Source organism: Lagenorhynchus albirostris, chromosome 16 (genome assembly GCF_949774975.1).
Source record: "Lagenorhynchus albirostris chromosome 16, mLagAlb1.1, whole genome shotgun sequence".
In the NCBI taxonomy this organism is placed as follows: Eukaryota; Metazoa; Chordata; class Mammalia; order Artiodactyla; family Delphinidae; genus Lagenorhynchus; species Lagenorhynchus albirostris.
In genome coordinates this window covers 64,544,369-64,560,251 of record NC_083110.1, presented here as the reverse complement: position 1 = coordinate 64,560,251, position 15,883 = coordinate 64,544,369, and the positions used below count along the sequence as shown (strand labels likewise).

General features: G+C 36.1%; 1 protein-coding gene across 9 annotated transcripts in view; it reads right to left on the bottom strand.

Moving 5' to 3' along the window:
• Nucleotides 1-1,551: 1,551 nt before the first annotated feature.
• ADD3 (adducin 3) overlaps nt 1,552-15,883 on the bottom strand; it is a 124,752-nt gene continuing 110,420 nt past the window's right edge. For 7 of the 9 annotated variants that reach the window (XM_060125872.1, XM_060125874.1, XM_060125877.1 and 4 more), the window contains 11 exons: nt 14,969-15,049; nt 14,004-14,153; nt 13,376-13,519; nt 13,165-13,263; nt 11,866-12,048; nt 11,051-11,308; nt 9,633-9,752; nt 9,109-9,195; nt 6,154-6,277; nt 4,426-4,521; nt 1,552-3,821 (listed from right to left, as the gene is read on the bottom strand). In XM_060125872.1, coding sequence (XP_059981855.1) covers nt 3,529-3,821; nt 4,426-4,521; nt 6,154-6,277; nt 9,109-9,195; nt 9,633-9,752; nt 11,051-11,308; nt 11,866-12,048; nt 13,165-13,263; nt 13,376-13,519; nt 14,004-14,153; nt 14,969-15,049 — 1,635 coding nt within the window. In that variant the 3' untranslated portion in view covers nt 1,552-3,528. The remainder of the gene's footprint in view (nt 3,822-4,425; nt 4,522-6,153; nt 6,278-9,108; nt 9,196-9,632; nt 9,753-11,050; nt 11,309-11,865; nt 12,049-13,164; nt 13,264-13,375; nt 13,520-14,003; nt 14,154-14,968; nt 15,050-15,883) is intronic. The other 2 variants (XM_060125879.1, XM_060125880.1) reach the window with 2 other exon arrangements.

Here is a 15,883-nt window from a genome sequence, read left to right as displayed (position 1 = left end):
AAAAAATGACAGATATTATCAGTTATCTCCCCCCAAAATGTCAGTTATTGAAGCAGGCATTATATTACCACTCACAGGCACGAAAACTCTGAGGAGTTATATTCTACCGTGGTTTCTTTCTGAGACCACACCTCAACAATTTTCAATGTGTTCTCCAGAGGCACTGAGTCCCTGCTGGTGGTATTGGTATTGGTGAAATGGGACCTGCTGAGACAACTAGGTTGAGAACAGTCTCGAGAGGAGAATGATAAGCAACAAAGTCTTCTAAGTTCTGGGTATTTCACAACAAACATGGTGGTGCCTAGCAATTAAGAAAAGGGAAGTTAAGTTCAAGGACTAGAAACATACAGGATTGTTAGGTCTATTACACCCTCTAGTGGCCACAAAGAAGATTGTTCTTTTTAAAATCCTAGTTTGGTCAAGATTGCAACTTTGATGTATATACTTCATCCTGGGGTTTAAAAAATAACCCACTTGCCTTTATGTGTTTTCTGCCTGTGTCAAAAAAGAAAAAATGCTGATGTTAAGAAAAACCAATGCTGTCACAATTTGATCCATTTGGTTCTCTTTATTCCCTGCTGAATGAAAATACTAATCAATAGAGGAAAAGACACAGGCAACATTACCTTTCATGCTATATGGACTCTCAAGTGAGAACTGAAGATAATTGCCTTTGTTGCTTTATGAAAGGGAATTTTGAAATGAGCATCTTTCTAAAACAGCAGTTTGTCACCAAAGGATTATTTACAAGCCAAGGTAATACTTAAATATGTCCAAGACTATGAATCTATCCTCTGCCCAAACCCTTCATTTTTGTAACGGGTAATTATAGTAAAAACTTCAATTAACCAGAACCCTCAATTAACATGATTTCCCCTCTTGTACTCTATTTTTAGGACAAAGTTGAAGAAAAAAATCACAAGAAATCACTCATGTGAGGGATTTGGTTTGAAAATCTTCTAGGACAGATTATGCTATGTTTAAGTAGAAAAAAAATCTTGAATAAAATTACACTCACCCCATGATAACCAATACACAGGAAATACATACATAGCTGAACAAGAGCTAGAAGGGGGTGAAATATTTTGTTGAATGTTAATGTGGTGGAACTGTAAGTAACCTTTCTATTCTCTCTATATCTTCTTTATTGTTACATTGTTACATAAATAAAAATCAAAGAGAAGTAATCTATAAACTCAACACATATTCTGCAACATTTTCTATTCTACATCCATAGATTCTGAGACTGAGAATCAGAATCCTAAGTCCTTCAAAGATCTCTAGACGTCAGAGAAATAGTTAAGGTTGCCATATCCTATCAAGAAACAAAAGCAGGTAACTTGGGGAATATTTCCTCCAAAATGAGCTGAAACAAGAAGGGTTTTATATAGTTGATTTTCAACTAATTTGAAAATAAATGTATTAGGACATTCCTTATTCAGAAGTGTCAGTCTTACTCAAAACCTCACTGCAGTACAAAACTCAACAGTCCACAAAGTAATTCAGGATAAGTAACCACCCTTGAACTGAAAGCTCTTGATACCAAGTCCATCTATTTAAAATACTGTTTATTTGTGATTTTACATTAATTAGCATTACATCTAAGAGCAATATCAGATAACATTTATACATTTTCCACATGACACAGAGGTTCACTGGCTCATTCTTTATGCCAAAGCAAGTAAATAGAGGCATTAGCAAAAGGTGCAAAGAGTTCACTGTTGCATTTAAAAAATATTTATGCACATTGCATTCATTTTATATATATTTTTAAAAAGTTATGGAAAAGCATAGTTCACAGGTTACTGTTTCTACATACGTTGTAATACAACATAAATGATGTAGAACATAAAAGAATCCTCAAATACAGAATTAAGCAACTGAAAGTTTCCACTAAGATTAAAACACTGATTCCAGTAGTTAGTGAGATCTAGAATGAACTTTCCAGGCTCCGTTTCAACTTTGCATCATCATACACTCACAGCCAAACAGAACCAGCCCCAGAGCACACTATCATCAGTGTAAGTTTCTTACACGCCAACTCACCCTTCAGAAATACTTTGGATTATTTTTACCCACTGACTATTTTGGATCATTGATTTTACATTGATTTGTGACATGACTTGGGTGAAAGGGAAATAAAACTATATTAAGCCTAGGTTTAAAACTGTATTTACATTAGAAAGAAAGTTAACTGAAAAGATAAGAAAAATTGGTAAAAATTAAGAAGTGGTAGTTTTCTCACGGTAGGGGTGGGATTAGACCCACTGATTTCTTCCTGTGCTGCCTTCTGAAGATACGCAAGTTAAAAGGAGGATCTGACCCTTTTTAAAACTCAAATATCAACTAAGAAATAGAACGATTTTGGCAGAGAAGCAGAATTTTAGAAATTTGGGACAGGCGTCAAATAAATGACACTTCAAATCCTATCATGACTATGAATCATTATCGAACTAGAATTCTTCTTCTCATGACACCTCTCTTGTTCCCTTCATTTTTCACTTTCTCTCTCATTCTTTTCCTTTCCGTTTGGTTACCTTATGAGGGCTTCTTCATTCATTAGTGATACTAAGAGAAAAATACATTATAAGGTTCAAATATGAATCCTGTTATGCCTTTAAATGCTCTAATCCCCTTTTGATACCAAGTCCCTGGATTCTTTAATTATATTTAAGTATACTTAGTACCAAGCAGCCTCAAATGTGCTCTACTGTTAAATGATTGGCTAATATGCTCAGACACTTTTATACTGAATGGTATACAAACATCTCAACATACAAAAATCGTTTTTGCCAGAGTTAAACTAAATAACCCATGTTATGTGTATAAAATCCCCTTTGTTGAAAAATAAGGGGCTTTCTAAACTAATAAAAAAGGAATTTTTCAAAAATTATAGTTTACTAAAATGATGTGGTTTTTTTGCAAACAAAGTTACTTCAGGTGAGGAAATTTTATACTATGAATAAAATTCCAAATGAATCTTTTCTTAAATTTAAAAAAACAATTATGTGCCAGTGTATACTAATGCTATAGATTCTTATCTTAGAAGCTTTTAAAGCATTCTGTTAATGCCCATTTTAACAATGGGAACCCAAAAGGGACAGTCAATAATAACGATAAAAAACTATAATCTGCTTACCAAGTGAAGCAGGTTTTGAGAAACAAAAATTCTCTCGCTTGTTCACTGGTAATTTGTTTCCAACAGATATTATGTAGAAGGCCTGAAGTAATTCAGACAGCTATCTGTTTGTGGTGATTATAATAATACTTCATGAGGGCAGAGCTAATCAAAACTAGCAATTGTTTAAAAATTCAAAACCTTTTTTGGACATACAAAATGAGAGATGAATTTGAAAGTGTTTTTCATAATATGTTTTTCTTTTAGTAAAACCTCTTTCCAGTTCTTAAAGTCCAGTTTGCTACGTACCCCCAATCTGATCTACCACTGCATATTAATGATCAACTTAAATGTGGTTTTTAAATGTGCAACGTCACATTGTAATAATAATAATTACAAAAAGACTTTATTTAGGCTTCAACTTTCTCCTTTTTTTTGTTCTTTTTCAGAAAAGAAGGAGTGCGGAATTTCTTCTTTTTCTTGGATGGTGATTTTGAAGGTGAGCCTTCAGGTGACAGGACTTCTTCAATTTTTTCTGGAGACTTAATGGTAATCTCGATGTTTTCTATGGTGGTGCTTGTAGTTAACCTGCTCACTCGCTCAGCAAGCTCGTCTTCAACACCATGCACGTCATCCTTGCCATTCACTATCAGGACAGGCATGTCCATGGAGATGAAGCTCTTGGAAAACAGCTCATGGTTTTCTACAAAAGGGAAGGATTTTTAAATTTTATATAGTCAACATCCTTGCTTTATTTTACAAAACTGAAATGTTTAAGCAATGTACTTTAATTCCAATAAAGATAGATCATTATTTTAATAGACTATGGGCCTATTAACATAAAGCTAATGCTCTTAAGTGGTATAAAGAGGACAAAGTTGTTAGACCAAAGAATGAAGGCTGGGTAAGTCCAGTTTGATGACTTGACAGTTTCATTGTAAAGCAAGTCAGTATAAATGAGGAAGACAACATACATATATTTTTCTTTAATTTTGGGGTCACTGGGCAATCAAAATTGAAAAAGATTTCATGCTTCAGTTTGGAAGACATATGACAAACCAAATTTAATTTCACAAATTCTTAAGAACTATAGGTTGCCAATATCCAGATTAAGGTAAGTCAATAGAAATGCTGAACAAAAGTAGCACCCCATTTAATAAAAAATATAAAATTATTGGGAGCTTTAAGTAAAATCCATGGTAAACTTACTGTATCAGGTGTTCAATTTCTTTATATGAAGACAACTGACAGAGGGACAGACTCTAAAGATTAAGTCGGTGAAGGCTATGGGAAATTACATTGAATACCTTCTAATTTTTCAGGGATATTTTGCGGTGACTGAGTTTGAGACTGAATTTGTGAAACAGATGAAGCGTCATCTGAGAGTAATTCCTGCTCAGCATCTGTTGGATAAGAGTTTAGTTAAAAGCCATGCAAAACAAAGAAGCATAAGATTTCAGGGAGGTTAGTGCATACATCAAATACCTGCATACCCAGGGATGATAAACTCTTCAGCAATGAGCTGAGCATGCTAACAGTTATCCCACATATCGATAACTATGCAGTAAGAGGAGGTTAATGTGTTAACATTTCTGGCTGCTACTGGTAATTTTATACACATGCTTTAAGGAAGCATGGCTACTGGAAGCCCAGGCAAATAATATGTATGCATTTAACTTTTGCTAGAGTGTTAGAAAATCAAAATACATTGAGCAGCCAAATGAAAAGCAATATGAAAGCTTCACCAATGATGCTACATTAATGAGGCAGAATGCCTCACTGAATTTTTGATCAATATCCAATTAGTGATTCCTGTCAGCAATATTAGTGAGCTAATTCAGATCATAATGCATGTGGAAGAAACTATAAAGTTATATATAAAAGGTGATGGTTCTATTGTACAATATTTGTTACCTGGCATCTTTAGGCTTTCAAAAAATAAGAGATTAAAGAGGGACATTTTACAAAATACAAAATCAGAGAAAGTTTCCAACTTTATGTTAGAATAAACAAGTTGAATAGTATCACCTAACATTTAGTGTAATTACATTAATGAGTCAGGTTGACTTCCTTTTGTGACAAAGACACTAACACACTTATAAAAACTGTTCCCTGGATGATCCAGATGTCATTAGTTCTTTCTACATGATGTCTAACTGGGACAAAGATTCTTTAACTATTCGTTCTGTTTTGCATAAAAATTTCAACTGTATGTTGAAGACGCTCTAAAGCAGAGGCTCTTACCCTCTTTTGGGGGTTACAGACTTCTTGCCCTCCACCTTGCACCCTTGCCTTCCTCAAATCTGTATTGCACAAAATTAAGCATATATTTTTCAGATGGCTCATGGACCGTCTAAAGCTTATCCAAAGACCCAAGACTGAGAACCCTTGCTATAAAGAATCTCTTATTCTTGAGAAAAAGGGAGCTAATATTCAATTGGCATTTTCATGAACAATTCTTAGATACAACCCTTGCTTAGGGTTCTGAAGTCAGATAAAAGCGACTAGAGTGCCCATGTACTTAAGGAAAGTCACATAAAAATTCTAGCAGTTTGTTTTATATTTTGATTTTGACATTAAATATTGACGTCTTGAGACATCCAGTAACAATAGAGATTCTATAAAGCATTAAAGCCACATACTTGTTAATCTATAATTATGTCAAAGTAGAAAGTTTTTTTTAAAAAAGCCACATATTCTGAATGTTTAAATCTATTAATGTATCTACATTTACTCTAGCTAGTGATTCTTTACTCATCCGGGGATTTCACTTTACTATAGAAGACTTTTTGCTAGCAATCCGATTGCTTTCTGAGGAAGACAGTCTTCTCTAAATGTTAACATAGATGGTGTGTGGTAGCTATGTGCATTTCAGTCCTACTTATTACTCAAGTAAGGACCGGGAGAGAGGATATGGAACAACTGATTGTAAAAGGAACATTAAAAAAAAAAACCCTGACTGCCCTCGATCATCCAACTCAAGAGGCTCTGTTAGCAGTGTGGTTATCCTGGGCTTAATCTCAAAATGAACTGACCTTCCAGTCCTTGCTGTTTACGTTCAATGGCCTTCTTATACTCTTCAAGTTCTCCTTCTGTGAGATGACTGAAGGGGTTGGGAGGAGCTGGTGGGGCCTGATCATCATCTTCAAACTGCATGGTCTTGCAAAGAAAAGCACTGACTTGTTACCAAGAGCTTTACTTATATCTATATATTTATTTATATATATTTACATATATACACAATTTCACACACACACTTAAATGTATATATGATGTTTGTGACACCCCACCTCACAACAATCATAAGAAATGATAAAGTAACATGCTTTGTTTAAAATATTCATATGAGATTAATGCTTTTAGACTACTGATCCAATAGGCTAAAATTGCCAGTGATGTTTCCTCAATAAGCCTGCATAGGTCAATTTTAATAACTCTGAAAAAAAAACTAAGCCAAGTTCTAGAAAGCTTCATATAACTAAGAAATATCTTAAAAAACAAGAATTTCAAAAAGCCTTTGAAAAAAGTCTTAGAAAAATGAAACTGTACCAAAAGAACTTTAAATTTGCTACGAAAATAAACTTGTACCTATTTGCTCTAGAAAAGAAATTAATGAGACTTACAGCTAAACCTGGCAGATTGAACCCATGCATTTAAAAAAATTCCTCCCCAAACCCCACTAAAATGATAGTAAAAGAACAACAACAAAAAAGTATAAACTTTTAAGGACAAAAGAATGGAAGATGAGACAACAGAGGATGAGAAGTCATAACACATTGTTGGAAGATGGAAAGCAGGTGGAAGAATGGGTGGAAGAGCTGAGAAAGTTGAACCCTTAGCCTTGCAAAGGAGAAACCTGCTCATTTGCCCTGTGGAGGCCTGGTAAGGCTCAGGTATCACAGAAGGTGCTGTGAAGAAAAGCTGAAAAGCGGGGACAAGTTAGAAGTGTAAATAAGGAACAGATAGATTCTCAGGTCCCCTTTCCTATTCCACACAGCTGAGCATTTACTTCTCTCTCATCTCTGCAGAAGATCAGAGGCTTATTCTTCAGAACAACTGATTAGGGGACACAAAACATAGCTGAGGGTTCCCAGGATGATGGTGGGAGACTGGCAAGAGACTAGAGAATTCTCTGGATAAATTAAATGACCCCAGATAAAACAACTACAGATACTAACATCTGGGCATTCCTGAAAGAATCAACCTGGTCCACATCCAGTCACCCTACAGTGGAGCTCGCCAGTTCCCAAGCTCTGCACACATCTGAAGCTTCTGACTGGCTTTCAGTGTCTCATTCTTAAATACAGACAGACTACCACGGATTTCCAGACACTTGAGGAAAGTTTCCAACATGGAGGAAACCAGAATTAAAAAGAAAAAGGGAACTCAGAAGAAACAGACAATAAAGGCAGCCAAAGAAAATTTAAAATTGATTCCCTTACAGCAATAAGAGAAAATACTGTATCCAGAAAGACCAGGATGTTATTTAAAAAGAAAAAAAAAAAAAGGAACATTCAGGGAATAAGAAGTCTTAAAAAGTAAAAAAAAAAAAATCAGAATAGAAAATTAAATAGAAGGCTTAGAAAATAAAGTCAAGCAAATCTCTCAGAAAGTAGGATTAAAAGACAAAGAGATATAAAATAGGAAAGAAAAAAATCAGAGGCTTAGTCAAAGAGATCCAACTAACAGTATGTATATCCTGACAGAAAAAGAAATTGAAGGGAAAAGGACTACTTACTGGAGAAATACTTTAAAAAATTCCCAGGACATGACTTTGCAGATTGAAAAGGGTTACTACATGCTAAAAGTGGAGACTAAATAGAAATTACTACAAAGCACACCATCATAAAATTTCAGAATAGCAGGAATGTAGAAAAGGTCTTAAAAAAAAAAGCCTACACAAAGGTACACGAATCACAGTACTCTCCTACTTCCTAACAATGATATGGAGTTAGGGGATAATATGGTGATGCTTTTCATTTTATCTGTAAGCTAGAATTCTGTATCTATTACATGCACATTTGAAGGCAGAATACAGGTTTTCAGACTGTTACCTCCTATGTATCCTTTCCCAGAAAGCTAATAGAGGATGCACTCAATGATAAAGGAGTAAGAAAGGAGTCTCCTTTCTTAAGTAGGAGACATACGCTGCAGGAAACAGGACTACATGGTGAGAAGCACAGGAATCCTCAGGATGGGCCTGTACATCTGGCCTGAAGAGCACCTAGTCCAGATCTGGACCAGAAGGACAATGACAAAGGGCTAGAACTGAGAGATTACCTGTTACCTCTGACCCTATGGAAAATAATATTAAGAAAAGTTCGGGAAGAACTAAGCCCAATGTATCCTAAGTACTAAGCCAATGAAAAAAGGAGGCAACTTTTTCTCCAAGGGGAGAAAAGTTGTATAAGAAAGGAAATGTCATCATGGGATGCTACCTGGCTCAGCAGTAAGCGTTTAAAAATATAAACACTGAAAGCTGACTAGACAAAACATTGTGGTACAACCTTACTGGGAGAATGAAAAAGGGAAGAGCCTTGTGTAAACAGGCTAGATCCTCACAGTCCATAAAAAAAGTCACTACTGTCTTTCATTAATTCTAAGATGCACTTTTCTCCCACATTTTCTGATCCTGAAATTGGCATTCATCTTATAATTAGGTTTTTTTCTCTTTTAGTGATACATAAAATAATGGTACTTCTCATAGTTGATGAAATAGTTGATGAAATAGATTTGATGAAATACAGTTGACATCTAAAACTGATAAACCAAGAAAAAGCAGAATAAAGATGCTCTTTAGAAACAAAGGTATATGCTAGAATAAAGTCCATGCCCCTAGAAATTGGGAATTGAAGGTGACATTTTAAGTCTTGTGGATTCTTTGACTTTTTAACTTGTGTTTATATTAACTTTAGTAAAGACAGATATTCATATTTAAAAAGCAAATAAATTAATGTGAAAACAAAGATCATATTGCTTTATGGACTTACAGAAGGAGGCTTATCCACAACAATTCCAGCAAGCAACTGAGATTGTGGTCCTGCTGTTTTCAAGTCATATCGATTTTGTTCTCGAATCTGAATTGAAACACAGTAACAAGTTCTTGGGGGCAACTCTGCAGGTGACCTTTGGCTTACTATTTGACCACCCCAGGGTAAGAGCCTCTTTAATTCCCACCTCCACAAAGCCCTCTTTTACCATCATAACAACTCACATTAATCTCCACTCTTCTTGATGTGTGATTTCCTATTGTCTTACATTATCAGAGGACTACATTTTTCACTAATACAGCAGAAATATGTCTAACACTTCTTCCCCGTATAGCCCGCTCACCAGAAACTAGAACAGAGCTGGAGGTACTCAATACAAGCTAAAATTATACAGAATTCAATTTCAAATTCTTCTGTATTTAAACCTCTAAGCTTAGCATTAATCAGATTCAGTCACCAGTGATTTAAACATAAAACAGCATAAAAAGGCCTCCTCTAGTCATAGAAGATCGACCATGTCTTACCTTATTTCTCTTTTCTAGTACCTCATTCGGGTTTGTGTTTAAAGGAACAAACTGATTTGGATCTTCAATTTTGATAGGTGTTCCACTACTAACTTTTGAAGAGTCCTCTGCTTTCATCCACTAAAGAATCAAAAATTTTCTAGAATGAAGCTTTGTGTTAAGGAAATATGGTAGGTTCTTGACAACTGTTTATTGACTCCAGTGGGTGGGTGCATACACTGCTAATATTTTAAAGAATTTCACTGAGTAGTTTTTAGTGGTCAATTAGTGTATCTCCCATACTAGTTAGAATCAGCATTCACTTAAAAAACAAACAAATGTCATTACTATTCACATGAATATTAAATTATGGCTATTTAAATTTTTTCCTTTTGGCATTTTAAATATGTTGGTGAAAATATTTCAAGCATATAGAGCTTGATCTCACATTAACTCACATTCACAGTTGCCACCTGCATTCAAGTTTTAAGTGATGATGGCTAAGAAGTCATCAAAAAGGACTCAAGAAATCTCTTAAGATTTAGTTTTCCAGATTTCATTTTTATTTTTGGCTGACAGAATGGGCCAGGCCCCTGACCAGCATTTTACAAAGGGGATAAGCTTGTAGTAATCTACCGTATAGTGGCACCACAAGGGTGGAAGAGCCTTAAATAATTCTTCTCATTTACCCGTTACATCCCTTAAAGAAAGCTAATATTCATCAAGATTAATGATGACTGGCCATTAGTTTCTGTCAATAAGATTAATTCTGGGAAACTTATGTTCTTTTACTAGGAGATAAGAAATCAATATAGACGAGGGGAAAAAAAAACTTTGATGCCTAGGTATTTCCACATTGAATACTACTGATTTATACGATAGGATGAACCAATTTTGAGTATCTACAGAATATTTAGGGATAAACACTCCAAAATTAAACCAAATCTGAGACAAAATGCTGAAAAATTTAAGATAACCTGTTTCTTTATCTACAAGATCTTGCCTATGTGCAGTAATTCACAAAATCTGGCGCCGTTAGGTGTTGATAACTTTTATAGTTCTGATTCACAAGTACAATATAAACTACAAAGCAGTATCATGTAATGGGTAACACTGGGCTCCAGAGTCAGACGGCTTGCATTCAAACCCTGATTCTACCATTCACAGATGATTAATTAATCCCTCTGTGCCTCCGTTTTCTCATCTATAAAATGGAGGAGGAAAACAGCATCCTTTCCATATTAGGAGAAGTAAATGAGATAATTCATGTACGGCACTTAGAACAAAGTGCCTTGCACAAAGGGTACCTGGTAAGTTATAGTGATGTTATTGTTAATGTCATATTCTACTTCCCCAATATTTCAACATAGACCATTCAATTCATCAGCAAACTAGGCAAAATATTTAGTAAAGGCAAACCACGTAAAGTAGGGGCATACTGTGATTTTGGTCCTGGGACTGGTCTCCCCATTCCGAGACTCCTCAGGCACATTCACTTTCATGTAGGTATTTGGTGAGTTCAGCCATCTTGTTTTTTCACGCTGCTGCCTCTGTGCCATGTATTTGAGAGGAGAGAGTGGCACTGTATCATCTTCAAAGGAAAAGGCAGTCACAGTTGCTGGGATCTCCACATCACTCTTGTGCCTAGGCTTTTCTCGAATGAGAGGATGCCTGTAAGCATAGCCTGTTCTATATCCCTAGGGGAGGGAAAAACCACATTTGAAGCTATCAAACTTGTACCAAACACAGCATTTAGAGTCTAATTCTTTAAACAAATGATTCAATAAGACCCTTTTACTGAAAAACAAAGGGAAGATCCTTCCAAACTCCATATAACCTCCACATAACACTAGAGTTGAAAATTAAGCAAATTTCAAGATCTGGTTAAAACTGATTTCAGCTGACAAAGCAATTTCCACTCACACAACTGTTCCTGACAAAGGTAATTTCAAAACTGCTCACCAGAAACATGTTCCTAGATATAAACTGGTTTTCTGGAGGCCAAATCTCAGTGCTCATTTAAGTATTTGTTCCTGGGTCTGAAGGCAATCTGCCTTCTGACTCTTAGTGCAAGAGGCTAATAACTAAGATAAGATGACAGTTGCATGTTTCACTGATTCCTAAAATACACTGAATTCCTTCCTAGGGTCACACTCTGGAGTAAGGAGCATGTTCCAAAACCAAAGGGAGATGGAAACATCTGCTCTTGAATCTGGAAACATGAAATCAAGGCTATGTTCAATTTTTCACCTACCAAATTGTCCAGAGTCCTCATCAGCCCTTCAAACTCAATCTCGCCAACCTTCCATTTTTGATGGGCACCCATATTCACTCCTCCTCCTCCAGATGCTGCCACAGCGTGAGTGGAAGCTTTATACTTCTGAAGATCCAGTACAAGCAGATTGTCTACTCCACCTGCCCCTGCTAATGCCCGCACCTGTAATCAATGGCAAAATATAGAGGCACAGGACTGTAAAGACTAGAATGAGTAATTTCACTTTTAAAGAGGCATAAGGTTGATTCAGCAAATATCTGTAACACTTTCCTCTGGGCTGCCAACAAAGAAATACACTTGTGAAAGCAGGCAGCTGAAGTATCTTTTCCACCTATCTATACCTTCCAGGACTCTGACCCTCCCTGATGGAAAACACATTTAGAGCCATACCTTTTAATATATTTCAAGAAACTGAATTCTCTTGCCAAATTTTAAAGTTCTTTCCTTGCAGTTTTCCCATGGCAATCCAGTTAATACTTTTGTTGACAGTTATAATTTTAAAGGAATATAAACACTATACTGTGAATTTAAGAATATTTAGGCAGAAGTCAGCTCATTATCTCAATATAATTAAGCTTTTCATAGCCTCATTTGAGAAGAAGAGCGACCATTAAAGCAAAAAAAAAAGGTGGTTGTTAAGACAAGTTGGTAGAAAAAGTTTTTTCCCCCTTTTTTGCGGCCTTTCCAATAAATTCAGATTATTACCATTTGCTTCAAGAGAATCTGCTTGACTTTACTTAAAGGGGGAAATTAGGGCCATTAAATGCATTCAGCTTCTCTGGGGAAAAAGTGGTTAATAAGTAATCCATTATAATAATGAGGCTGAGGCTGTGGCATCACTGGAAACTGCATGAGTTCATAAAACTTCTGGCAGTGCTCTTACACTTTTTATAAAAGTATCCACAACACAGCTGGTCTATTTTGATAACTGGTAGTCACCTTTCTCAATTAGCACCACATCACTAGAGGGTGAAAATGGAGATATGTGCAATTATACCATCTTAAAAAGTAGGATTATGAGGAAAATGATGCTTATGAAGCACTTAGATTTGGTGTGTGTGTCTGTATATGAATTTTAATTTTCTTTCCTCCTGTTTTCAATTCAAGAGATACCTCAGTTGACCCTTTTTTACTCAAATGAAGCAGAACTTCTCTTAAAAGACAAAACAAAACAAGAAGCCACCAACTGATAGAACTCTGGAAATAAGTAAACACAATACCCAACATAACAAAGCAAAAAAAAAAAAAAAAAAGAGGGGGGTAGACAATTTTTCTTACCTGAATCTCACAGGCTATCTGCACATTAAAAATGTAATGAAAAGCCTCCTCAATTGTTTCTCCAAGTGCTACCACACCATGATTTCTGAGTACCAGCACCTAAAATAGAATCCCAAAGCAATCACTTTAAATAACTGGCATAGCTCACACTGCTTTCATCAACAGTAACAGCAACAAAAATAGCTCCTTAGATAGAAACTCTACTACATACCTTACAACTTGGCCCCAGAACTTTCTGCAGTTGAATTCTCTCCTCCTGTTCATCAAGTGACCCTTGGTAGTCATAATAGGCGACATCTCCCAGGATCAGGGACTCTTGAGAAATTGGAAGGATCCCGCACTTCATGGAGGATACCTATTTGGTTGTGTTCATGCCAAGATAACACACTTAGTTACTAACTACACCTTCATAGGAACTGGATTCTTCAGTCAGCTCAGGGAGCGCTGGCCTATTCACTGTGTTCACCATTCCAGCCCACCTCCCACTTTAGTTCTTCACTTCTTCAAGAGAAAAAAAAAAGGCCTTTTGGGGATACTATTCAATTTACATGCTGTGCCAGATATTAGGAAAGAAGGCTTGCTCTGAAGACCTCAATGACCCCATTATTAAACTGATGAGTTCAAAAATGCAAATGCTATCTCTCCAGTTGTTTCCTAGAACAGGAGCATTGACTCCAAAGGGACTTTTGCTTTCTGGATATGCAGAGGATTAATACTCTGAAAATAACTTCAAATGGTGGGGTCTGAAAGAATGAAGATTATAAAGTATCATGTAAGGAAAGCCATGAAAAAATACACTTCCCAGGGTCATTGTTGATTTTGGCCCTTCAGTGACTTACAGCTGCCGTTGCAAGGGTATGGATGTGTATCACACACTTAACATCAGGACGTGTTGAATAGATTGCGGCATGGGGACTGAAGCCTGTGTGGTCAATTTTCAAATTAGTACTTCCCTGATCAACCACTTCTCCTATTATATTGACTTTCACCTGGAAAAATCAGAAAGACAAAGTTTCCTGCGTTTCATGAGCTAAACCAGGGGGTGGCAAACTTTTTGTCAAAAGCCAAATAGCAAATATTTTAGATTTTGTGGGCCTCTGTTGCAACTACTCAACTCTGCCACTGTAGTATAAAAGCAGCCACAAACTACTGTAAAAGAATGGGTGTGGCTTTGTTCCCATAAAATTTTATTTACAAAAACAGGTAGTCTGCAACAAAACTTAGCATTTAGCAAGAAGCACAGTTTCCAAGAAACTGAATAACTTAAGCTCTTCACTGAAGGTCTGGATAAGTCTGGCATTTACTGAACTGGCTGGAAAATGTTCATTTGCTAATTAACACTATAGCACCAGAACCAACGTAGTTCCTACTCTTCTAGAGGCCAGTGACAGTGGCTCGGGGTACAATCATGGAAAAATAAAATGCTAGAATGTCAGACCCTATACTCACACCAACTGAACTTTGTTTAAATCTAGCTATAAAACATACAGACTTTGTGTGTGGGTTGTTTTTAAAAAAACAAATTACAGAGAGTACAGGGTGAAAAAAATCAAGATTCTCTTCAAAACATAAATAGGGTAACTGATTAGACCAATTCATTTATTAGGCTCTTCAACTACCCTGTTTTTCTTGAACGCTAAAGCTTTTCTTAAAAATCAACATTAGCTTTCCAAATTCTTCCCTGTTCACTAGTAAATGTTCTTCCATCCATACCTTTTCTTGTTCTGTCCTGTATTAAAAGCTAAAATCTGTCAGAAAAGTACAAGGAAGCACAGAAAAAGTAACATAGGAATGAAAATTGTACCAAATTGGAGGCTGTGGCTTCAGAAAAAGACAGGCCTCTGGGAATTATTATTATGTGGTCTTGCTCCTTACTTATTCTTACCTGGGAGAAAGAAAAAAAAACCAAAACAATACAGATTTACTATGAGGTGTTCATATTTTGCAGTGTAAACATGACTAGGAATATATTTACAATGAATAACTGTAAGCTATCTGGGGGGGAAAACAAAGCAGAAATTAAAGCTGTGCAGCATGAAACTTTCCTTGAAAAGTTTTCTTCCCTCAAGCCCTCAAATACTTGCTAAAAAATTCTGACATTAGTTTCTCATTTACTGGACTTACCTAAAAGTGTTATTTTGGGGGTTCTAAGGTTATTTAGGGTCAGCTACATGCAGGAGAAACGAATGCCAGTATTGTTCAACCCAACACAATATGGAAATTAAGGGGAAATGGGCAAAGGAAAGAGAATAGATTCTCTTCCTAGGAACGAATTAAGGTGGAAATGGAAGGGGAAACCAAGGAATAGCTGGAGGAAGGGATGAAAAGTTGTAGGAAGACTGCACCTCACATCTGTGCCATTTTCATCACACAATATTTTCATACTTTTTGCTTCCAAATATTGTCTTGTGTCCAATGGGGCAACATGAAAACAAGATGATGATGAATGGGAAAAAAATATTAAAAAAATAAAGACGAGAGAGGAAACTTCCCTGGCCCCCTCTATTTTCCCTGCCCCAAGTGCTTTTTAAAGCATTTTTTAATATCACTGACTCTCAGATATTATTATTTTTAAAGCATTTTTTAATATCACTGACTCTCAGATATAATTAACGAGAGAGAAAATTCTGCCAGGAGGATTTCTTCCTGGATGGGTTCTGTGACTGGTCTGAATTAGGGGAACGACACAGATAACAAATGGAGAAGAACGTTGGGGTAA